Raw genomic sequence first — 22,857 nt, 5'->3', positions numbered from 1 at the left:
CAGAAAAAAACTGAGGATTGCCTATTCCTGGTTGAAATATCTTATACCTATATAGGCCAGTTGTTCAGATTCCAAACTTCTCATGTTTAAAAGTCTTAAACTGTCATTTCAGAGGACATCCCAGGTCCCTCCTGCCTTCTGCCCTCAGCATGCATCACAGCACACCTGCCTGCCTCCCACCCTCTGCCCCTCTGCTTGGCTGCTAAACTCCTTTACAGGGTCCATACCACATTCAGCTTACCTCTTCCATGATCATAATCATCCCCAGGAGCTGTCCAAGTCAGATTAATGAGTTCGTCCCCTTGGATTTCTGCCTTCAGGTCAGTGATTTTACACGGTGGAAAGAGATCAGGTATGGGGGCTTTTGGAACATCAGTGGCCACAAATGAACCTCCCGAGGACGTTCTGCTGAAACACACTTGCTTGCCTTGATCCTTGTTAATGGCAGGTCTTGGTGGATTCCATTTTACTTCACCTGCATTAAAAAATCCCTCAGTTAAGACAGATAACACCATGAAATTGCTATACTTCTCTCTGTTTTGTCATTGAGTTGCCCTCTTCTTACATTTCCCTTCTTTCTTCCAACACGCAAAACTTACTTTATTTGTTGTAAAGCTCCCAAATCAGGTCACATCACAGGGGAAGAAGCAAAGAGAATCATAGTTCTTTATCTCACATATATTTATTTCCTGGATATTTAGTGGGATAGCTTCCACAATTTGTTTTTTATAAATACACTTGTCCTGGAATTGATTTTGTGTGTGTGTGTGTGTGTGTGTGTGTTTAATTTTAAATTGGAGGATAATTGCTTTACAATATTGTGTTGGTTTCTGCTGTATGTCAACATGAATCAGCCATAGGTGTACATAAATCCCTTCCCTCTTGAACCTCCCTTCCACCTCCCACCTTATCCTATGTTGTTGCTACCCTACTACCTTATCCTAATCTTAACCTGCCACACCATCAGTTTAAATACTACCTCTGCTTTAAACCTTCTCAGACTTCCTCAAGCAGTCTCTTCCACCTAGGTAATACTGTGGGTTTTCTTGTCTTTCCTATTTATTTCTTAATCATTTGGCTGGGATTCAAGAATTGCCTTGATTATTTATTCTTTGAATTTTTCTCTTCCTCGCCATATTTGTGTTTTATCTTTCTTATTAGATTGTAGTTTCTCACACAATGTTTTATGTTGGGGGTTCTAAAATTGTGTGCTTTTGAAAGACTTGATTTTCTCAATGAATGCATGGAAATCTAGTTAATGTAGCAATTCTAATTTGCTTCACATTCTTGCTGAAAATTTGTATAGTCATCCTGAAATTCTAAAAATCCCTGACCTGTTCAATCAGTGGGGTTCTTGTTTACCAGCAATAGCTTATTTAGATGCATTTTCTTCTTTATTCATCATAACCATTCCATGAGGTATTTACTATTATTACCTATTTTACAAGTGAGGCAGACAAAGCTCAAGAGAGTACCTGAAATACTTTATCTGGTAGAAGGCTGGAATTGAACCAAGGCGGTCAAAATCTATACTCAATCCGATGGCTTAACTAGGTGCTATGTTGTTGCCTAGAGAACAGTGAATGATGTCTGGACATATGTTTGATTGTCATGTCTGTGAGGGCTGCTTCTGATGTCTAGTAAATAGAGGCCAGAAGTGTTGCTAAACACCTCGCAAGGCACAGGACAGCCCTCCACAATAAAGAATTATGTGACCAAAATGTCAGTAATGGCAAGGTTGAGAAACTGATTTAATTCTGCACCATTCTCTCTTCTGGTCTTGGTTTTCCCTTGATTCCAAGCCTTTAACTCAAGCTTGGGATGTTGTTATAGATTACTCACCATTCTCAATCCAGCCAGGTATGTACATGGCTCCATTCTGCTGGGCTGATACCGTCTGAGAGGCTGTGTTGACTCCTCCCAAAGCCCACACTTTTACACTGTATCTACCATTTGTATCATAAGCTGTAAAATATCTTGAATAGATACCATCACCCTTAGTAGCATCAGCACCTTGACAGAGAAATGAAGGAATTAAGATCTGACCGAGTTAAGGATGAGGTATACTTCTTTTACCACTTTGTGTGTGTGTAATTTCAGATGCATACATCTTGTCCTCTTGAATTGTCTTTCTTTTTGAAATCAGAGATCAAGTCATGTGTCTCTGTTAAATCCAACATAGCACAAAGTAACTACTCAATAAGTATCTGTTGAACTGAATTGATTTACTGTATGTTACTGGTGAGAAAAAAAGTGTTGTATGATTATTTTCTCAAAATTTATGACTTTTACCAAGGATAGGTTTAGGTAGAAAATTCATTTACAGAATTTGTTTTAATAAAGTTACTTGTTTTATAGTAAATAGACAAGTTCTAAAATAAATGTAGAATTTTCTTTTTCTTCACCCTGTTAGACTTCTTAAATATAAAAATAATAGACTTTTCACTTTGGGCAAGATAATATAAAATTCACATAGATAGGGGAGTCACATATAACAATACTTGAATCCATCTCTGCTGCTTTCCAAATGTTAAAGCCTCTTTCTTCATCTGTAATGTAGGGATCATAATACCTCAGAAGTGTGGTGAAGATAAGAAATGAAGATCTATCTATCTATCCATCTATCACAAACTCCTAACACAAAATAACTATTAATTTTCCTCCTTTTCTTTTCTGAGAGGGTTGGAATGCCCACTGACAACTTTTTTGCACTTTATAGAAGCTAAAGGCAAGCCCTTCTCATGTTTCCCAACATTTTGAAATACAGGAGTTGTAGGGAGGCAGAGAGCTCTCCCAACCACAACCCCAGTGCTGGACTCCTCACCGCATTATGCCCTCCTGCTGTTGCTTGGTTGTTTCCTGGAAAAGAAAAACGTGTCCAGTTCCTGGGGTGGTTACCTGCTCCGTTGTCCAGTAATTCCAAGGTAGCTGTTTTCCCATCCACTGATTCTATCAGGGCTGTGACCTTGGCCCTGAGAATTGGCTTGGTTCCTTGGTGAATCTTTACATAAACTACCATAGGGCTAGGGAATTTGCCTGTGTCTTTGTTCACTTTAGAGGTCACTGTAACTGGAGGCAAAGTAGCACTTGATGCACGGGAGGTGACAGTCAAAGTCAGGGTTTGGGAGCTTGCTTGTAGGCTGTATTTCCAAATGCCAATCTAGCCAAAAAAAATGGAGACGTTTCCAGTTAATAAATTTCAGTGACAGACCTGACTTCAGTGCCAACTATAGGAAGAGCTCATCTGATATATGTACAGTACAAATAGATCTAAGAAGGTTTTTTATATTCTCTTAGTCAAGGGAAACTTTGGCATGTTTGGACTAATCACATGGTTCTTACTGCCAAGAAAATTCTAGTTGGGAAAAATGAGGTTTGAAAGTTGTGTCCTTATCATAGCATTGGTTTTTCAAGAGCAGGATCAATAGAGGAAATAGTTTTCATTATGCCAAAGTATCAGCTGCTGTGTAATTTGAAGGTTCTCCTTTTAATACCTGGAGAAAATATTGCCGATTTCCTTTTTCTTGACTAAAGCTATGACCAACCTAGATAGCATATTAAAAAGCAGAGGCATTACTTTGCCAACAAAGGTCCAACTAGTTAAGGCTATGGTTTTTCCAGTGGTCATGTATGGGTGTTAAAGTTGGACTATAAAGAAAGCTGCATGCCAAAGAATTGATACTTTTGAACTATGGTGTTGGAAAAGACTCTTGAGAGGCCCTAGGTCTGCAAGGAGATCCAACCAGTCCATTATAAAGGAAATCAGTCCTGAATATTCATTGGAAAGACTGATGTTGAGGCTGAAACTCCAATACTTTGTCCACCTGATGTGAAGAACTGATTCATTGGAAAAGACCCTAATGCTGGGAAAGACTGAGGCAGGAGGAGAAGGGGATGACAGAGGATGAGATGGTTGGATGGCATCACTGACTTGATAGACATGAGTTTGAGTAAGCTCCAGGAGTTGGTGATGGACAGGAAAGCCTCACATGTTGCAGTCCATGGGGTTGCAAAGAGTCAGACACAACTGAACAACTGAACTGAAGCGACTTGTTGTCACACTGAGTGATTTCCACTGAATGGAGTTTTTTCCTTGTTCTCTTTCATTCAACACTCTTTTTTTTTTATTTAAAGCAACCACTATCATTTAAAAGGCTGTGATTATTTTGTAAAAATTTTATTTTATCTTATCAAACTGTGAGAAGGAAAAAAGATGAGCTCATACCTTGGCAATGTCTGGGATTTGGAGGTAGGCCATTTTGGTGTTTGTATCTACTACAAAGCCATCTTGTTTGTTTCCACTGGGATCCCAGAGAAGGATTTGGGGAAGATCAGTTGTCCAAGTGATGAGAAACAAAGTGTCTTTCCCCACAGTGCTGTCCACAGTCACTGTGCCATTCATCCACTGACTGTTCTGGAGGGTTAATCCCCTACTCTCAAGCTGTAAAGTAAGTATACAATTCTTTACTCTCTGGAGAATACAGCTCCCATCACATAATAGCTTCCATCTTGCCTCCAACTATTAGTCACGCCATTAAAAAGACTTCAGTGGTACCTAAGAACTTGGTTTGATGTTTAGTACCTATTATGATCCAATTCTTTTTTTTAATGACCCAGTCATGAATGACTTTTCCAGCCTTAGCTTCCATAATATTGATTCTGACACCCAAACAAAACCACTTCCTCTTATGATCTTCATGAATCTCTGACTCTCTGACTACCACAATCTCTGCTTTTCCTGGAAATCTATACATTCCTCTCCATTTGTCTAAGCCTTACCTACCCTTCAAAATTCAATTTCAAAGTCACTTGATGTCCATCTCACCAGCAAAGAATAATCTGTCCCTCCTTTGATCTCCCACAGTATCTTTTTTTTGGAAAACTTTCAATTTTGTATTGGGGTATAGCTAATTAATGAACAATGGTGTGATAGTTTCAGGTGAACAATGAAGGGACTCAGCCATACATACACATGTGTCCATTCTCCCCCAAACTCCCCTCCCATCCAGGTTGCCACATAACATGGAACAGAGTTCCATGTGCTATACAGTAGGTTCATTTTAAATATAGCAGTGTGTACATGTCAATCCCAAACTCTCTAACTATCCCTCCTCCCATCCTTCCCCAGAAACCCTAGTTTTATTCTCTAATCTGTGAGTGGATCTTGTTTCCATCAATCCTTTGATGTCCTCGCAGTGTGTTTTGCTTGATACCTACCAGCATACTGTACATCTCATCTTATTACTGGACTTAAACCCTTAAGGGGACTAACTAGGACTTCTTTCAACCCACATCTGGATTGTTTGACTTGCAAATAACTAAGTCCTAGGTCAATTATTATTGCAGTCCCTGGGAAGGTAAGTGAAATAAGTCAATGCCCAAGGCTGATTTGTTATCTGGAGAAGAATGAAGGAGCAGTAGAGCAGGGTTGAAGTAGGGAAGGGCTAACCAGACTTTGTACAAAGTATGATTTTTCAGGATTATCTCCTAGTTAATTATTTATGGTCTTTAAACAAATATCTGTTAGAAGATAGGATGGTCTGGTCATCAAGCCCAACTTTCTAGCTTTGAAAATAGATTATGATCTAAGACGTGAAGAAAGCAAGGCGCCCTTAGATGTTGTTCTTATGACAGGTAGGGAAATGAGTCCTACTCATGTCTCAATCTCCCTCCCTTTTAGGCTTCTTAAATATAAAAATAATGGGCAGAAACTGCCTGACTGTGAACTTGCCCATTAATCAGTTTAATTACTTTTCTAAGACACACTCCTCCTGTGTTCAAATCAGGCCATTGGGTTTAATATTCTAAATCTGAACTAGTAAATGAGTGTAACTGCTATATTCTTTGACTGAATAAATGCTACACTGATAAACTAAAAAGCCTATTGTTTTGAAATCTGACATTATTTGGCTTTAAAAAATTTTTTATTGGAGTATAGTTGATTCAGAGTGTTGTGTTAGTTTCAGGAGTACAGCAAAGTGAATCAGTTACACATACACCTATGCTGTGTTTAGTTCCTAATTCTGTTGTGACCCCATGGACTATAACCCTCCAGGCTCCTCTGTCCGTGGCATTTTCCAGGTAAGAGTACTAGAGTGGGTTGCTATTTACTTCTCCAGGGATTCTTACTAACTCAGGGATTGAATTCATGTTTCCTGCATTGCAGACAGATTCTTTGCCACTGAGCCACCAGAGAAGCACCTATAGATTCTTTTCCCACATAGGCCATTACAGAGTATTGATTAGAATTCCCTGTAATGTAGAATAGGTCATTATTTGGCTTTGATTTACATTATTTTTACTTTCATTCACAATAAAAGTTACAACTCACACAGGTGTGGTGCTGACTGTTCACTCTCTCTGGTTTAAAGATTCACATGAATAATTTTTACAGCCATTAGGAAAGAGCACTTTATATATTTGTCCAGTTTTTATTGTCCCAAGACTTTTGAAAGAAAATTCTGTTTTCTTGAAATTCTAGAACCAGATGGGACCGCAGAAGTTTTCTGGTTCATGTCTGGCTGAGAACTTAAGTCCAGAGAGGTGAAGTTCTTTGCCCGTGGTCACAGTCAATGACAGATCCAGGAACAGGATCCAGGTGTCTGGACTGACCACATGGGCTTTTCACGGTACAAATCACTTTCCACTCTTTATAGGAAAATCTTGACAAATATCAGGGAGTTGAGGTAATGGAAAAAAAGACCAAGTAATCCCTGAACAGTTTTTCCAGATAATTTATATTGAGATGATCTACTCTGAAGACAATTCTGGGCCAATTATATTGCTATGGGTGCTTGTTAACATATGTTAAAAAAGAATTCTTGGACCCATTACATTTTATGTTGATGGTTTCTAAGAGTAAGTCACTTAGTAATGTTTCCAAATTAGAAGCACTGATTGCCTTGTTTAAAGGAATACTGTTGCATTTTAGAAATAATGGCTAATATCAGGCTGAAGCTTCTATTTTAATTTTAATTCATTACTAGAGGAATGTGGAACTTAAAACTCATAACCATGAAATTCCCTATCTTGGCTATGGTTTTTAACAAACATGAAAAACTGAGGAGGAACTCTGACCTGAATGGAGCGCTGGGAGACAGCTTTGTTTCCTGATGAAAGGGCCGCGAAAGCATCCATGAGGCCATTATTCTGAACCTGATCTGAAGCATATGTCTGCAAACCTCCTAGAATGCAATTATGTTATCAGAAGTTATTTTCTAGAAAACAAATATTTGCAACATTTTAGCAATTGTTAAGACAAAATACACAAAATACTTACTCTTTTGTGCTATTAAAGCATTAATATTAATAGATTAACATTAAATAGGTATCCAAATTAACTCAGAAGCTGATACTATTACATATATTTTAATCCTACTAAACAAATCCTTCAGCAGCATCATCATTTGGCTGCTTCAGCCCTCTTCAAAGCAGTTAAGAATCTCCAATAGACCAAAACTAGTAATATAAATTTTGTGTTTTAAAGGTCATGCACTTTCATACGAGCCATTAAGCCTCACGGCAAGTGTATTGATTTATTCTTATTTTACACATGATCTTAGCGAGCTTGACTTTCAAATTTTCTCTTAAACCAGAAAAAAATGTGTATGTTACAGCAGCAAGAAATAACTGACAAGTGATGGTTATAGAAAAGTGTTATATGTGGTAAACACGAGATGATATACCAGCCATGTAGTCTACACCTATTTTGAACAGGTGTAACTAAGATAGTTGATGTTAAGGCACTTTTAAAGTCTTAGTAACATCTAAAATCTGAGGAGAGTGTTTTGGTCATCCTGTTGGTGCCTCACCCAGATCACCCAGGTCCCCTTATCTAGACCAATGCATCTCTCCCCAGCAGCTGAGTGTTAGCCAAACAGCATATAGCTGCCTCCTTTTCAGAAAATTGCCTTACAAAATGGGGCCACCCTAGCTAAAGAACAGCATGCCCCACTCACCCCTGCCCTGCCCTGACATTTTTTAACCACTGACTGATGGACACAGTGGTACAATGGTCTGTCTTTGAAGACTGGACCAAATCTGTCTTGCAGTTCTAGATCCAGAGCCTCCTGTGAGGTCAGGCTTCAGCTGGCCTCCTAATTCACATCTGTGCTTAGCTTCCTCCCCTGCCTGATCTTGGTCCCTACTGCCCCTTTCACCTGAGAGCTCTCCCTCTGTAAATCACATGCGCCCAAATCCCTTTCTCAGGCTCTGCTTCTAGGAATCCCAGCATAAGACAAACACTGTTAGGAGCAAACAGTCTGTTGTTTTAGCTGGCTCAGAGGACAACTCAGCAATTAATATCCATAATTCTGACCCTAGGTTAAACAAATTTAAAGTAATAAAAACCCACTCTGCTGAAGAACAGTTCAGGTGGGATCTATTTTAAGCATGTGCATATGGAAGGTGAAGCACAGTATCTGAATGTTTTACAAAGAAACTGCATTACATTCTATATTTTCGGAGTGACCTTGTGTGTGGTTCAGCAGGCACTTTGTTTTCCCCTGCTACTTCTTGTTCAAGTCCCAGTTCAGATGTCATCTTCCTGTACACTTCTTCCCCAGATGAAGTCTAGGCTCCCTTCTTTGTGCTCACTGTACCCTCTATTACTAACACAGCACTTGTATCATGTATTATATAGTTAGTGGCTTGTCCTCTGTCTCCCCAGGGTCTCTTGGTCAGCTGCCAACTGGAAGTGAATAGCTCCTAGTTAACCTAGTAGATTCTTTCCAATCTTTATAAGGTGTCTGGGAAGAGAGTCGTGTGTGGTGTGCTGGTCCCATCTTCTCCAGACTGCCCTAATCCTAGAAACAAGGCATTAGAATAAATGAGTGGAGCCAGTTCTAAAGTCATTTGGGGGAAAGGGGAGCTGATTGCTCAGTAGGATAATCCCATATCTCCTCGCTCTGCCCTTCCCCTACTGCCCAGTGCCCTGGAGCTCAAAGTCCAGTGGGAGAGAAGATGCAGCGGGACTGCAGGTCACCCTTCACCTGTCATTTTCGACATCTCCTCTAGTTCCTGCGCTGCAGATGGCCCCAGGGCAACTGTGTGGATGATGGCTCCGCTTTGTTTCACCTCATCAAAGCATGCACTTATAGTGTTGTCCTCCCCATCGGTCAGTAAGACGATTTCAGCTCCATCTGTTGGATATTTCTTCTTAATCACCTAAAGACATAATTCAGGCATGAGTTGTCACACTCAGAGTAGCCAAAGTATTGGGAAAACTGCAATTAAAGGGAACGAGAAGAGAAATTCTAGAGGGAATAAACAAAAGTGTCTGGGAATGGTCAAATATCTCTCTGTCTTGCAGTGATACAATTATAAATCAGCAAGATTCATGGAACTTGACAATGCTTTTTTCCCTTGGTTAGCCTGTTGCAGAGAAGGCTCAGTAAGGTGGGATACAGGGCAGTCCCAGGGATGGACAGCTCTAGGGATTCAGAAAAGAAGGGTCTTCTAGTTTCCTTCACATGATGTCTCCTTGACAGGCTTTCAGAGGTTTCAAGTTAACTTCAGAAACCATCCTCATTTAATAGGGATAATAATGGGGACTAATATATTACTATTATCATATTAGACTCATGGAAGATTTTAGCTTGCCTGGTATTCAGCAGTCTTACCATTCCAGCTGTTCATGGCTGGCCTTGGTTCTGATTGGCCAGTTCTCAGGTCACATGTGGAGAAGGCAATGGCACCCCACTCCAGTACTCTTGCCTGGAAAATCCCATGGATGGAGGAGCCTGGTAGGCTGCAGTCCATGGGGTCGCTAAGAGTTGGACACGACTGAGTGACTTCACTTTCACTTTTCAGTTTCATGCATCGGAGAAAGAAATGGCAACCCACTCCAGTGTTCTTGCCTGGAGGATCCCAGGGACAGGGGAGCCTGGTGGGCTGCCGTCTATGGGGTCACACAGAGTCGGACACGACTGAAGCAACTTAGCAGCAGCAGCAGTTCACATGAATTACTAAAATTTTTAATATCCCCTTTGATGAAAGCAAAACATTTTGTTCTTATTAGTCCCTAGTTCCTAATTGTCTTATGACACCTATGTCTCAACCAGTCCTGGTGGACACAGATTATGTTTTTTATGTGCTATAGAAAAGTTACACCTTGTGCCAATATTGGATAAGAAGGAAAATCAGATAAAAATCATGTTTATGAAGAGGAAGGCAAGAGTTCACCTTCCCTTAAAAAGAGGAAGGGAGACTCAGACGTAGAGGAAACAAGTAATTCTAAGTAACTCCAATCTCTGGACCAGACTCTCAGAAAGGGAAGAAACTTGATGTAGGTTAAAAGAGAAGCTGAAAGCAGAGGAGACTTCTGCCCCACTCCTTTTGAGAGGGGGCTGCTCCATAAAGGATGAAGGCAGAATGATTGCTGTCATGTGAGGAAGCCTGGAGCCCAGGAGCCCAGGAGCCTGTCAGCTGTGGTTGAGACCGCAGTCTGACCAAGCTGCAGGGCTCACTCAGTCATGTCTGACTCTTTTGACTCTATGGACTGCAGCCCACCAGGGTGCTCTGTCCATGGGATCCTCCAGGCAAGTATACTGGAGTGGGTTGGCATTTCCTTCTCCAGGGATCTTTACAACCCAGGGATTGAACCCAGGTCTCCTGCATTGCAGGCAGATTCCTTACTATCTGAGACACCAGAGAAGCCCCTGAGAGGCCAGAGGAATGGCTCAATTTGGATTCCCTTGTCCCACTCCCTATCATTGCTGTGTGTCATGGACATGCAGAAGTCCGCAAGTATCCATAGGGGAAGTGGAAATCAGCTGACTTGAGAATTGGCAGGCAAGAGGATAATTTATCTTGTTCTAGAAGCTAAGGGGTGTGCAACCTCCCAAATGCTAGATGCAGGACATGGGGGGCTCAGGGCTGTGCTCCAGCATTGAGAGCCAGAGTGTGGTGAGTCAGCTGGTGGAAAACCAATGGGCACTGATCAAGCTAAGAAAACAAATAAAGTCCAGTGGCCCCAGCTCAACAGATAGCACTGCCATACCTGACCAGGGTCCTCACCAGGGGCCAGCAGGGAACTTGAGACAGGGAAGGATCCAAGGCCCTTTGCCTCATTACCCTGTGGTCATACACAAGCTCCTCCCACCCCATACCTGGGCTCTGTAGGGCAGGAGGAGCATCTAAATTCCAATTGTGTGCCTCACATACTCTCTCACCCACTGCAGTGGGAAATGCAGAACCAGAAGTTCCCTCTTCACCATCAGGCTGTCTGGTATTAATCACTTCCCCTCGAATTTTGTATACCATGAGTTCTGTAGACAGGTCAGTGATTTCAGTGTCAGTTTCCCTCCCTTATTTGCTTCTTTAATCAAAGTGTGTGGGTGAGTGGCAGAGGCAAGAGAATCCAGGTGCACAAAGGCATCTGGAGAAGGGTTTTGAAGCTGACTGTGTATGCTATAAAATCCACTTCTAGGGAACTGATCTTCAAAGTGGAATAGAAGGGTCAGAGAGTCAGACTGCATATGAGGGAATGCTTGAGTCCACTGTCAACATGAAACATGTGAGCTGAAAACTAAATATTCCTGCTGCTGCTTGGAAATCGGGAATAACCCCATTGATGTGTTGTGCCCCAAGCAGGCAGAGGGTAGACTTTCCCAAGACACTGCAGAGATTCTGAGACCTTAGACCAGCCAGCTTCTCTCAGCCTCCTATTACTTATTTCATGGGACTAAATAGCCTCTAATAGATATAGATTATCATAATTTATGTTTGGATTACTTAAGCATCTGATATAATCAAATAGCTTAATTTAATTTTATTTATTGAGAACCTCCTATATAAAAAATATTGTGCCAGAAGTTAAAAGATAATTCATATCTTGAAACAAGTTTTGTTTGAGCAAGGGACATGACAGGAAAGAAGACAGAAAAGCTAAAACTCTTGAGATATTTTTAAAAGCAGAAAACAAGTTCGTAGGATTCAGAAAGAGAAAGTCTATACAGTTGAAAGGATCAGGAAAGATGTCAAGAAATAGATAGTGTCTGGGATGGATATGTGAAGGAAGAGTATGATTAGAGATACAGAGGAGGGATGAAAAATTAAATAGGAAGCTGGCTGGGCAAAAGTGTGGAAACTGCTGGCAAAGGACAGGTACTCTAATTTGCGTAAGCATAAATATCTGGAAGAGAGTCCCAGGTACTTAAGCCTGGAAAGGTAGGTAGGGGCTATATTATAAAATAAATTAAATATTTTATTGAGAAATTTTACTTAGCTTTGTTGAAAATCAGAGAAATTGAGACCTAAGTAGAGGGGTGACATGATTGGATATTCAGATGGGATCTTTGGATACATCCCTAATACAGTTAGACTCCCAGTTCCTAAGCCCTCCTATTTCAAACTTAAACCATTTGCTTGCCCCAAAAGAGGTCTTATACACCCAAAAGTTTGGAATGTTACGCTACTTCAATATTTAACCATAACTCGAAGTTTACTTTTTTCTTCAGAGAAGATATTCTTTTATGTCCCTGTATACCTTTTATCATAGCATACATTAGTGTATGATTATACACTTATTTGTGTGACTATGAGGTTAAAGAATCTTCCCCCAGTAAGATTTTAAGCTCCATGACAGCAGGTGTGGCATGTTTGGCCCTCATGGTACGCTTAACGCCTGGCACGTTGCAGCGCCCGGCATATAGAAGTAACACCAGGAATGTTTCAAATGGAAGCAGAAAAGCGTGAATGCACAGATGCAGAAAAACACAAAAGTGTGAATGAATTAGTTAACGATAGTTTCTGGGGCCTGTGTCTGCACCATCTGGACCCTTGCTCTGCCCTTGGTTGTCTAATTCAGCTAGACACGAGGCATGCATAGAAATACTGGAGAGGGTAATTTCTTAGGAGACAGAAATTGTAAACATCGGCAAACTATGATAGGGGAACTTGTCTCACAGTGAATGCTGACTGAAGCCCAGAGCAGATGGATGTTCCTCCTGAGGCTGTTGTGGGTAAGCTTTTGGTGAGCGTGTCTCTTTCAGTGGCACTGTTTATCTGTACAAGTTCACTTTGTACATAGGCAGCACTGTCAAACGTCACCATCCCGACCCAGGACCCTTGCTCAACCGTCTGCAGAAGGAAGAGTTTGCCTGCTTGATTCAGTCGTTTAAGGCGGTTACCGATCTAAATGGAAAAGCAGAAGAAAAGCAGTCAGGTTAGGTTTGGACAGGCAGACTGACAACAGAACAGAGGGAATTTGGAGGTAGCTGCCTCAGTGCAGAGTAAATAACAAGCTTACTCAAGGCACATCCTTCTATGGAGGAACATTTCTCCTTTATATTTAGTAGTATATTTGGATAAAATTTCAGGGCTTTTGTATAAATAACTCTAAAAGCTACATCCAGGTTTGGCTTTAGTTCATTACTTCAATGCGCTAGAAATAGTTTTATAAATGTACATATTGTCAGGAAAACATAAGAAAGGTTAATTCTATATAGTTCATCAGATCTTTGCTCACAAATTGAAAGCTATTTGGCAAATGAGACACTTGATGCTGAATTTTTGTTGAACAGAGTGTAAGTGGCCTTTTCTGATGGAAATATTATGCTTGTAACTGTTCTGACCTTTGGGGTTGTGTTTATTCACAGCCAGTTCCAAGATGTGGTCTAGATCATATCATATAGAAATATGAGATGAGCATCCAGAAGACCAAGACCCCGTGAACTTACCGTCATGCTTCCAGACTTATCAAGGACTAAACACACAATTCTTTGTCCAATCTGCAGCAATGAGAAGGTGGGCTTGGGTGGCTGTGTTGTCATAGGAGTTGTTGTTTTAAAATCCTCTGAATCTTGGATCACTTCCCATGTACTTCGGCGATTGCATTTTGTGTTTTGCTGGTTTGGGGCTTCTTTATTGTGATTTTTTTCTGTACAGAATTTAACCACCTAAAATTGTCAGTAAAATGATATAGATAACAGTAAATTACTTGTTAAAATATTTAATAATTTGATTAAAATATTTTAAATGTAGATTTACATTTGTGCGCCCTCCTTCTCAGTCTACCTTGGGGAAAATCACAATGAAAATTCAGAGCTTCTATTTCAAAACATGTCTTTGACCTCACTGACCCTTTGTGCTCCTAAGAATCTATTTGCCTGTCCTTAGCTTCCCTCCTATTTCTCAAATTTGCCATTGCAAGCAATCACCAGTATCCTCAAGCCACCTATATCTCAACATTTCTCCACTGGTACCATTTTCTCTCTCCATTCCCTTCACTTCCTGCTCACTTTCTTACTTCTGAGTGATTTATAAATACCTTGTGTTTCGACTTTCAATACCAAACATTCCAGCTCTCTCCAAAATCCAGTTCGATGTTGCACAGGATCCTCAACCTCAGGTGTTCATAACGGAACACATCACCTTTCCTTTGACTCTGCCCCTCTTCATCACCAAGCATTTCCTAACTTGATGTCACCACTATCTATTCAGCCACCTAAATCAGGAAATGGTTTTCCTTCCTTCTTTCCTCTACAAAATAACACCATCAATACATTTCACTCTCTTTCTAGTACATCACCTTTTTTCCTTCTCCAATGGAATGTCCATCATTCAAGCCCTCATGGTCCCTCCCTCAACTACTGGAGTCTCCTATATGACTTTTCCATACTGCTCTACTCCACAGCTACCAGGGACATAGTCCTTCTTATTCCTGTACTTAATATCTTTTTGTGGCTCATCATTGCTCACACACTACAATCCAGACTACTTCACTTCACTGTCTATCCTCACGCAGGCTGTGTGTCCCAAGGCTCTAATATTCCCTATTGCAGCCTTTAAGTGCTCAAGGTTGCCAGACTGTTTATATATCTCTGTGTCTGCTCACCATTCCCACTATGTTGAGGAGTTCTTCCTATGTCTTCTGCCTTGTGAACTCTACCTTCATGTTTCAGCCCCAAAAGTTATTCTCAAAATGTTTTCTCATTTCATACCCTTTCTACAAAGAATTTCCACTCAACCTTGTGACCTCACAGTACCCTATAAGAAATTGAAACAAGGCCCCTTTAACATTACAGTGTACTTACTGAATGGATGAAAATTAATCTATGACAGAACCCTGTCTCATTAAATTTACTTCCTCAAAACTTAGCCCTATATCTGATACACAATAAAAGCTCAATTTAAGTTTGTTGTTGTTGTTGTTTTTAATAACATTTACCAATCTGTATGTCGCTGGTGTTTTAAAATCTACAGAATGGCAATAGTTGCTAGGCAACAACTACAGGAGAACATAGGCGATAGACAATACAAACACAGCCAACAAACGATAGTGTCTTCCCCTTTCTTCCAGGCAAGAGTACCGGAGTGGGTTGCCATTGTCTTATTTGGGGGATTTAAAAAGGAGCCTTAGTACACAAAAACGGTATAAACTAATTCTTCCTCTCAGTGACTTTACAGTTTTATATTCAATTAAAAATCCTAAATATCTGGGATTCAAGTAATGTAAAAAGTCATCATTAGCTGGAAAACATTTATTTTTCTCTTTATTTGTATTTTTCAGATGGTTTTGGTAGTGTTTCCATATGACCATCCCTGGAGTAGGAAACAGCAAACCACTCCACTATTCTTGACTAGAGAATTACGTGGACAGAAGAGGCTGGTGGGCTACAGTCCACGGATTTGCAGAGTCAGACACAACTGAGCAACTAACAGTTTCACTTTCTGTATTATCATTATAGCTAATTTTTAGCAAGGGAATCTGAAATAGTTTTTTGTAAACCCCAAGCAGAGGCTCCCAAACCTGACTGTGCATCACCTTTAACTGTGACTAATTTAAAACAATCTAGTCCCCCCTTTGGAAGTTTCTGAATTATCCTGGAAATAACTACAAAGCCAGACTGAAGGATGGCCTTAGTGAACCACATTTTAAAAACTTATCTCTATTAAGTCTTCCCTTGTGGCTCAGCTGGTAAAGAATCCACCTGCAATGTGGGGACTTGGGTTCGATCCCTGGTTGGGAAGATCCCCTGGAGAAGGGAAAGATTACCCATTCCAGTATTCTGACCTGGAGAATTCCATGAACTGTACAGTCCATGGGATAACAAAGAGTCAGACATGACTGAGCAACATTCACTTTCACTTTATTATTATAGATAGACCCTTGCAAGTTGCTACACTCTTATTCCAAAAAGAAAACAATTTTGTGTAAAAGACTGGGAAGATAAGAGGCATTCTGCACTGAAGTCACTTAACTGATGCATTTATCTTAGTTTGTGCAAATTAGCTGATGTATATGTTTGGCATTAATAAAGATAATTTGTCAAGTTTATGACCAGTTGGTCATTTAATAAATTATTAAGAAATGCAGTAAAGACAGTCTCTTTAACAAGTGGTGCTGGGAAAACTGGTCAACCACTTGTAAAAGAATGAAACTAGATCAGTTTCTAACACCACACACACAAAAAACTCAAAATGGATTAAAGATCTAAACGTAAGACCAGAAACTATAAAACTCCTAGAGGAGAACATAGGCAAAACACTCTCAGACATAAATCACAGCAGGATCCTCTATGACCTACCTCCCAGAATTCTGGAAATAAAAGCAAAAATAAACAAATGGGATCTAATTAAAATTAAAAGCTTCTGCACAACAAAGGAAAATATAAGCAAGGTGAAAAGACAGCCCTCTGAATGGGAGAAAATAATGGCAAATGAAGCAACTGACAAACAACTAATCTCAAAAATATACAAGCAACTGATGCAGCTCAATTCCAGAAAAATAGACGACTTAATCAAAAAATGGGCCAAAGAACTAAATAGACATTTCTCCAAAGAAGACATACAGATGGCTAACAAACACATGAAAAGATGCTCAACATCACTCATTATTAGAGAAATGCAAATCAAAACCACAATGAGGTACCACTTCACACCAGTCAGAATGGCTGCGATCCAAAAGTCTGCAAGCAATAAATGCTGGAGAGGGTATGGAGAAAAGGGAACCCTCTTACACTATTGGTGGGAATGCAAACTAGTACAGCCACTATGGAGAACAGTGTGGAGATTCCTTAAAAAATTGCAAATAGAACTGCCTTATGACCCAGCAATCACACTGCTGGGCATATACACTGAGGAAACCAGAATTGAAAGAGACATGTGTACCCCAATGTTCATCGCAGCACTGTTTATAATAGCTAGGACATGGAAACAACCTAGATGTCCATCAGCAGATGAATGGATAAGAAAGCTGTGGTGCATATACACAATGGAGTATTACTCAGCCATTAAAAAGAATACATTTGAATCAGTTCTGATGAGATGGATGAAACTGGAGCCGATTATACAGAGTGAAGTAAGCCAGAAAGAAAAACACCAATACAGTACACTAACACATATATATGGAATTTAGAAAGATGGTAATGATGACCCTGTATGTGAGACAGCAAAAGAGACACAGATGTGTAGAGCGGAGTTCTGGACTCTGTGGGAGAGGGAGAGGGTGGGATGATTTGGGAGAATGGCATTGAAACATGTATACTATCATGTAAGAAACGAATCACCAGTCTATGTTTGATGCAGGATATAGGATGCTTGGGGCTGGTGCACGGGGATGATCCAAAGAGATGATATGGGGGGGGAGATAGGAGGGGGGTTCATATTTGGGAACTCATGTACACCCGTGTGGATTCATGTCAATGTATGGCAAAACCAATACAGTATTGTAAACTAAAATAAAGTAAAATTAAAAATTAAAAAAAAAAGAAATGCAGATGATCACTGACTCACAATTACATTGTAAACTTACAATTTTTGGACTTTATTATGGCTCAATAAAGGACAGAAATGATATGGACCTAACAGAAGCAGAAGATATTAAGAAGAGGGGGCAAGAATACACAGAAGAACTGTACAAAAAAGATCTTCATGACCCAGATAATCACGATGGTGTGATCACTCATCTAGAGCCAGACATTCTGGAATGTGAAGTCAAGTGGGCCTTAGAAAGCATCACTATGAACAAATCCAGTGGAGGTGATGGAATTCCAGTTGATCTATTTCAAATCCTGGAAGATGATGCTGTGAAAGTGCTGCACTCAATATGCCAGCAAAGTTGGAAAACTCAGCAGTGGCCACAGGACTGGAAAAGGTCAGTTTTCATTCCAATCCCAAAGAAAGGCAATGCCAAAGAATGCTCAAACTACCACACAATTGCACTCATCTCACACGCTAGTAAAGTAATGCTCAGAATTCTCCAAGCCAGGCTTCAGCAATACATAAACCGTGAAATTCCTGATGTTCAAGCTAGTTTTAGAAAAGGCAGAGGAACCAGAGATCAAATTGCCAACATCTGCTGGATCAAGGAAAAAGCAAGAGAGTTCCAGAAAAACATCTATTTCTGCTTTATTGACTATGCCAAAGCCTTTGACTGTGTGGATCACAATAAACTATGGAAAATTCTTCAAGAGATGGGAATACCAAACGACCTGACCTGCCTCTTGAGAAATCTGTATGCAGGTCAGGAAGCAACAGTTAGAACTGGACATGGAACAACAGACTGTTTCCAAATAGGAAAAGGAGTACGTCAAGGCTGTATATTGTCACCCTGCTTATTTAACTTCTCTGCAGAGTACATCATGAGAAATGCTGGACTGGAAGAAACACAAGCTGGAATCAAGATTGCTGGGAGAAATATCAATAACCTCAGATATGCAGATGACACCACCCTTATGGTAGAAAGTGAAGAGGAACTAAAAAGCCTCTTGATGAAAGTGAAAGAGAAGAATGAAAAAGTTGGCTTAAAGCTCAACATTCAGAAAACGAAGATCATGGCATCCAGTCCCATCACTTCATGGCAAATAGATGGAGAAACAGTGGAAACAGTGTCAGACTTATTTTTGGGGGCTCCAAAATCACTGCAGATGGTGACTGCAGCCATGAAATTAAAAGATGCTTACTCCTTGGAAGAAAAGTTATGACCAACCTAGATAGCATATTCAAAAGCAGAGACATTACTTTGCCCTAAGGTCCATCTAGTCAAGGCTATGGTTTTTTCTGTGGTCATGTATGGATGTGAGATTTGGAATGTGAGGAAGGCTGAGCACTGAAGAATTGATGCTTTTGAACTGTGGTGTTGCAGAAGACTCTGGAGAGTCCCTTAGACTGCAAGGAGATCCAACCAGTCCATTCTGAAGGAGATCAGCCCTGGGATTTCTTTGGAAGGAATGATGCTAAAGCTGAAACTCCAGTGTTTGGGCCACCTCATGTGAAGAGTTGACTCATTGGGAACGACTCTGATGCTGGAAGGGATTGGGGGCAGGAGGAGAAGGGGGCGACAGAGGATGAGATGGCTGGATGGCATCACGGACTCGATGGGCATGAGTCTGAGTGAACTCCGGGAGATGGTGATGAACAGGGAGGCCTGGCGTGCTGCGATTCATGGGGTTGCAAAGAGTTGGACACAACTGAGCGACTGAACTGAACTGAACTGATGGTGCAAAAGCAATACACGTTCAGTAGAAACCATACCTCAAATTTTGAATTTTGATCTTTTCCTGGGTTGTGGCATGCAGTATGATACTCTCTGGTGATGGTGGCTAGTGGCATTGAGCTCTATGAAGCTTCTAGTGAACCAGATGTTTGTGAGGGCAAATAAGTAATGTGCTTACAGCCATTCTGTCTTTTTACTTCTGTACAGTATTCAATAAATTATAGGACATATTCAACACCTTATTATACCACAGACTTTATGGTAGATGGTTTTGCCCAAAACTAATGTAAATGTTCTGAGGATGCATGAGGCAGGCTGGGCTAAGTTAAGATGTTCAGTAGGTGAGGTATATTAAATGCATTTTCAACTTACAATGGGATGGAGAAAGATCTGTATTTTAAAACTATTTAAAGCTATTAAAATTATGTACAAACTCCCTAATGGCACCAACATTCTTAAAAAGATAGAAAATTTTAGTTAACAACCAAAAACAAATATGCAGGCTGAAAGATCTCTGAAAGTTAAAGGCTACTGATCATGTCCTTATTACTCAGAGAAAAAAGTACCTGATCCCCTGGATGAATTTCTTATATAAATAACTCTTGTGTTTGTCTGTCTTTAAGAATATTTGAAGTAGTTTTAAGCCATTAAACTAAAAGCTAGTGGAAGAGAGACGATGGAGAAGCAAAAAACAAAACAAAACAAAACAAAACAAAACAACAACAACAACAACATAACAAAAAAACCAAAACTAAGCAAGGGGTCTGGGAAAGATAGGACTTTATTCCTGATTATGTTCTCCTGTTTTGTCCAATAGAGAAAAGCTGCTCGCTCTTCACTTGACATGAAATAGATTAAAGGGGCTAGATCTGATAGAGTGCCTGATGAACTATGTTCGGAGGTTCATGACATTGTACAGAAGATAGGGATCAACCATCCCCAAGAAAAAGAAATACAAAAAAGCGAAATGGCTGTCTGAGGAGGCCTTACAAATAGCTGTGAAAGAACAGAAGCGAAAAGCAAAGGAGAAAAGGAAAGATATACCCATTTGAATGCAGAGTTCCAAAGAATAGCAAGGAGAGATAAGAAAGCCTTCCTCAGCGATCAATGCAAAGAAATACAGGAAAACAATAGAATAGGAAAGACTAGAGATCTCTTCAAGAAAATTAGAGATATCAAGGGAACATTTCATGCAAACCTGGGCTCAATAAAGGACAGAAATGGTAGGGATCTAACAGAAGCAGAAGATATTAAGAAGAGGTGGCAAGAATACACAGAAGAACTATACAGAAAAGATATTCACGACCAAGATAATCAGGAAGGTGTGATCACTCACCTAGAGCCAGACATCCTGGAATGTGAAGTCAAGTGGGCATTAAGAAGTATCACTATGAACAAAGCTGGTGGAGGTGATGGAATCCAGTTGAACCATTTCAAATCCTAAAAGATGATGCTGTGAAAGTGCTGCACTCAATATGTCAGCAAATTTGGAAAACTGAGCAGTGGCCACATGACTGGAAAAGTCAGTTTTCATTCCAATCCCAAAGAAAGACAATGCCAAACAATGCTCAAACTACTGCATAATTGCACTCATCTCACAGCTAGTAAAGTAATGCTCAAAATTCTCCTAGCCAGGCTTCAGCAATATGTGAACCGTGACCTTCCAGATGTCCAAGCTAGTTTTAGAAAAGGCAGAGGAACCAGAGATCAAATTGCCAAATTCGCTGGATCATGGAAAAAGCAAGAGAGTTCCAGAAAAACATCCATTTCTGCTTTATTGACTATGCCAGAGCCTTTGACTGTGTGGATCACAATAAACTGTGGAAAATTCTGAAAGCAATGGGAATACCAGACCACCTGACCTGCCTCTTGAGAAACCTATATGCAGGTCAGGAAGCAACAGTTAGAACTGGACATGGAACAACAGACTGGTTCCAAATAGGAAAAGGAGTACGTCAAGGCTGTATATTGTCACCCTGCTTATTCAACTTATATGCAGAGCACATCATGAGAAATGCTGGGCTGGAAGAAGGACAAGCTGGAACCAAGACTGCTGGGAGAAATATCAATAACCTCAGATATGCAGATGATACCACCCTTATGGCAGAAAGTGAAGAAGAACTAAAGAGCCTCTTGATGAAAGTGAGAGAGGAGAGTGAGAAAGTTGGCTTAAATCTCAACATTCATAAAACTAAGAGCATGGCATCTGGTCCCATCACTTCATGGCAAATAGATGGTGAAACAGTGGCTGACTTTATTTGGGGGGGCTCCAAAATCACTGCAGATGGTGAATGCAGCCATGAAATTAAAAGATGCATATTCCTTGGAAGGAAAGTTATGACCAACCTAGATAGCATATTCAAAAGCAGAGACATTACTTTGTCATCAAAGATCCGTCTAGTCAAGGCTATCGTTTTTCCAGTAGTCATGTATGGATGTGAGAGTTGGACTATAAAGAAAGCTGAGTGCTGAAGCATTGATGCTTTTGAACTGTGGTGTTGGAAAAGACTCTTGAGAGTCCCTTGGACTGCAAGGAGATCCAACCTGTCCATCCTAAAGGAAATCAGTCCTGGGTGTTCATTGGAAGGACTGATGTTGAAGCTGAAACTCCAATATTTTGGCTACCTCATGCGAAAAGCTGACTCATTTGAAAAGACCCTGATGCTGGGAAAGATTGAAGGCAGGAAGAGAAGGGGATGACAGAGGATGAGATGGTTGGATGTCATCACTAACTCAATGGACATGAGTTTAGGTAAACTCTGGGAGTTGGTGATGGACAGGGAGGCCTGGCGTGCTGCGGTTCATGGGGTTGCAAAGAGTTGGACACGACTGAGCCACTGAAGTGATACTGATACTGACACTTGACTTCCTAACATTTCACCCTATCTTGCATCATCTGGGATAAAAACCTCACTAAATTCATGTCAAGAAAAAAAGAAGAAAAAGGACATGGCACTTACAGTATCAATACTTTGTGAATACATTATTGAAGCCTTCTCAGTCTGACTCTTATGAGGTATGAATTCACATCCTTCTTCATACAGTCCTGTTTTTCTGTCATGTTTGCATGGTTGAGTGACACAGCTTCCTCCTTGACACTTCTCTATTACAGTTTCACCGGTAATACCTGCTGAACATCTGCAGATATATTCAGATAGATATTTAAGTGAAATGATAATTTCAAAGTGTTGGACTCTCGTCAGTTTGTACAGACAGTATTGTTTATAATTTCCCTTTATAATTTAAGAAATAAATGCATCACCTTAAATATTAAAATTATCAAATTCTCATCAGAGTAATTTTGTTTACCAGAAAGTATATGAGGGTTCCCAAAATGATATCAGAAAGTGTTTCTATGCAGCATAAAAGCTAAGGCTGACTTACAGCCACTGTTAAGAATTAATAAGGACCAAAGTCCT

General features: G+C 40.3%; 1 protein-coding gene across 1 annotated transcript in view; it reads right to left on the bottom strand.

Annotated features, from left to right (window-relative positions):
* Positions 1-22,857, bottom strand: part of CLCA1 (chloride channel accessory 1) — a 36,848-nt gene that overhangs the window by 1,176 nt on the left and 12,815 nt on the right. Inside the window, exons 5-13 of the mRNA XM_005678151.3 lie at positions 22,399-22,576; positions 13,680-13,898; positions 12,907-13,134; positions 8,991-9,165; positions 7,078-7,184; positions 4,226-4,441; positions 2,899-3,160; positions 1,843-2,013; positions 242-475 (exon numbers count right to left, since the gene is read on the bottom strand). Of these exons, the coding sequence (XP_005678208.2) occupies positions 242-475; positions 1,843-2,013; positions 2,899-3,160; positions 4,226-4,441; positions 7,078-7,184; positions 8,991-9,165; positions 12,907-13,134; positions 13,680-13,898; positions 22,399-22,576 (1,790 nt within the window). The remainder of the gene's footprint in view (positions 1-241; positions 476-1,842; positions 2,014-2,898; positions 3,161-4,225; positions 4,442-7,077; positions 7,185-8,990; positions 9,166-12,906; positions 13,135-13,679; positions 13,899-22,398; positions 22,577-22,857) is intronic.

The sequence above is a fragment of the Capra hircus genome, chromosome 3 (genome assembly GCF_001704415.2).
Source record: "Capra hircus breed San Clemente chromosome 3, ASM170441v1, whole genome shotgun sequence".
Taxonomy (NCBI): Eukaryota; Metazoa; Chordata; class Mammalia; order Artiodactyla; family Bovidae; genus Capra; species Capra hircus.
Note: the sequence above shows the minus strand (reverse complement) of the source record. Positions and strands in the feature narration are given on the sequence as shown.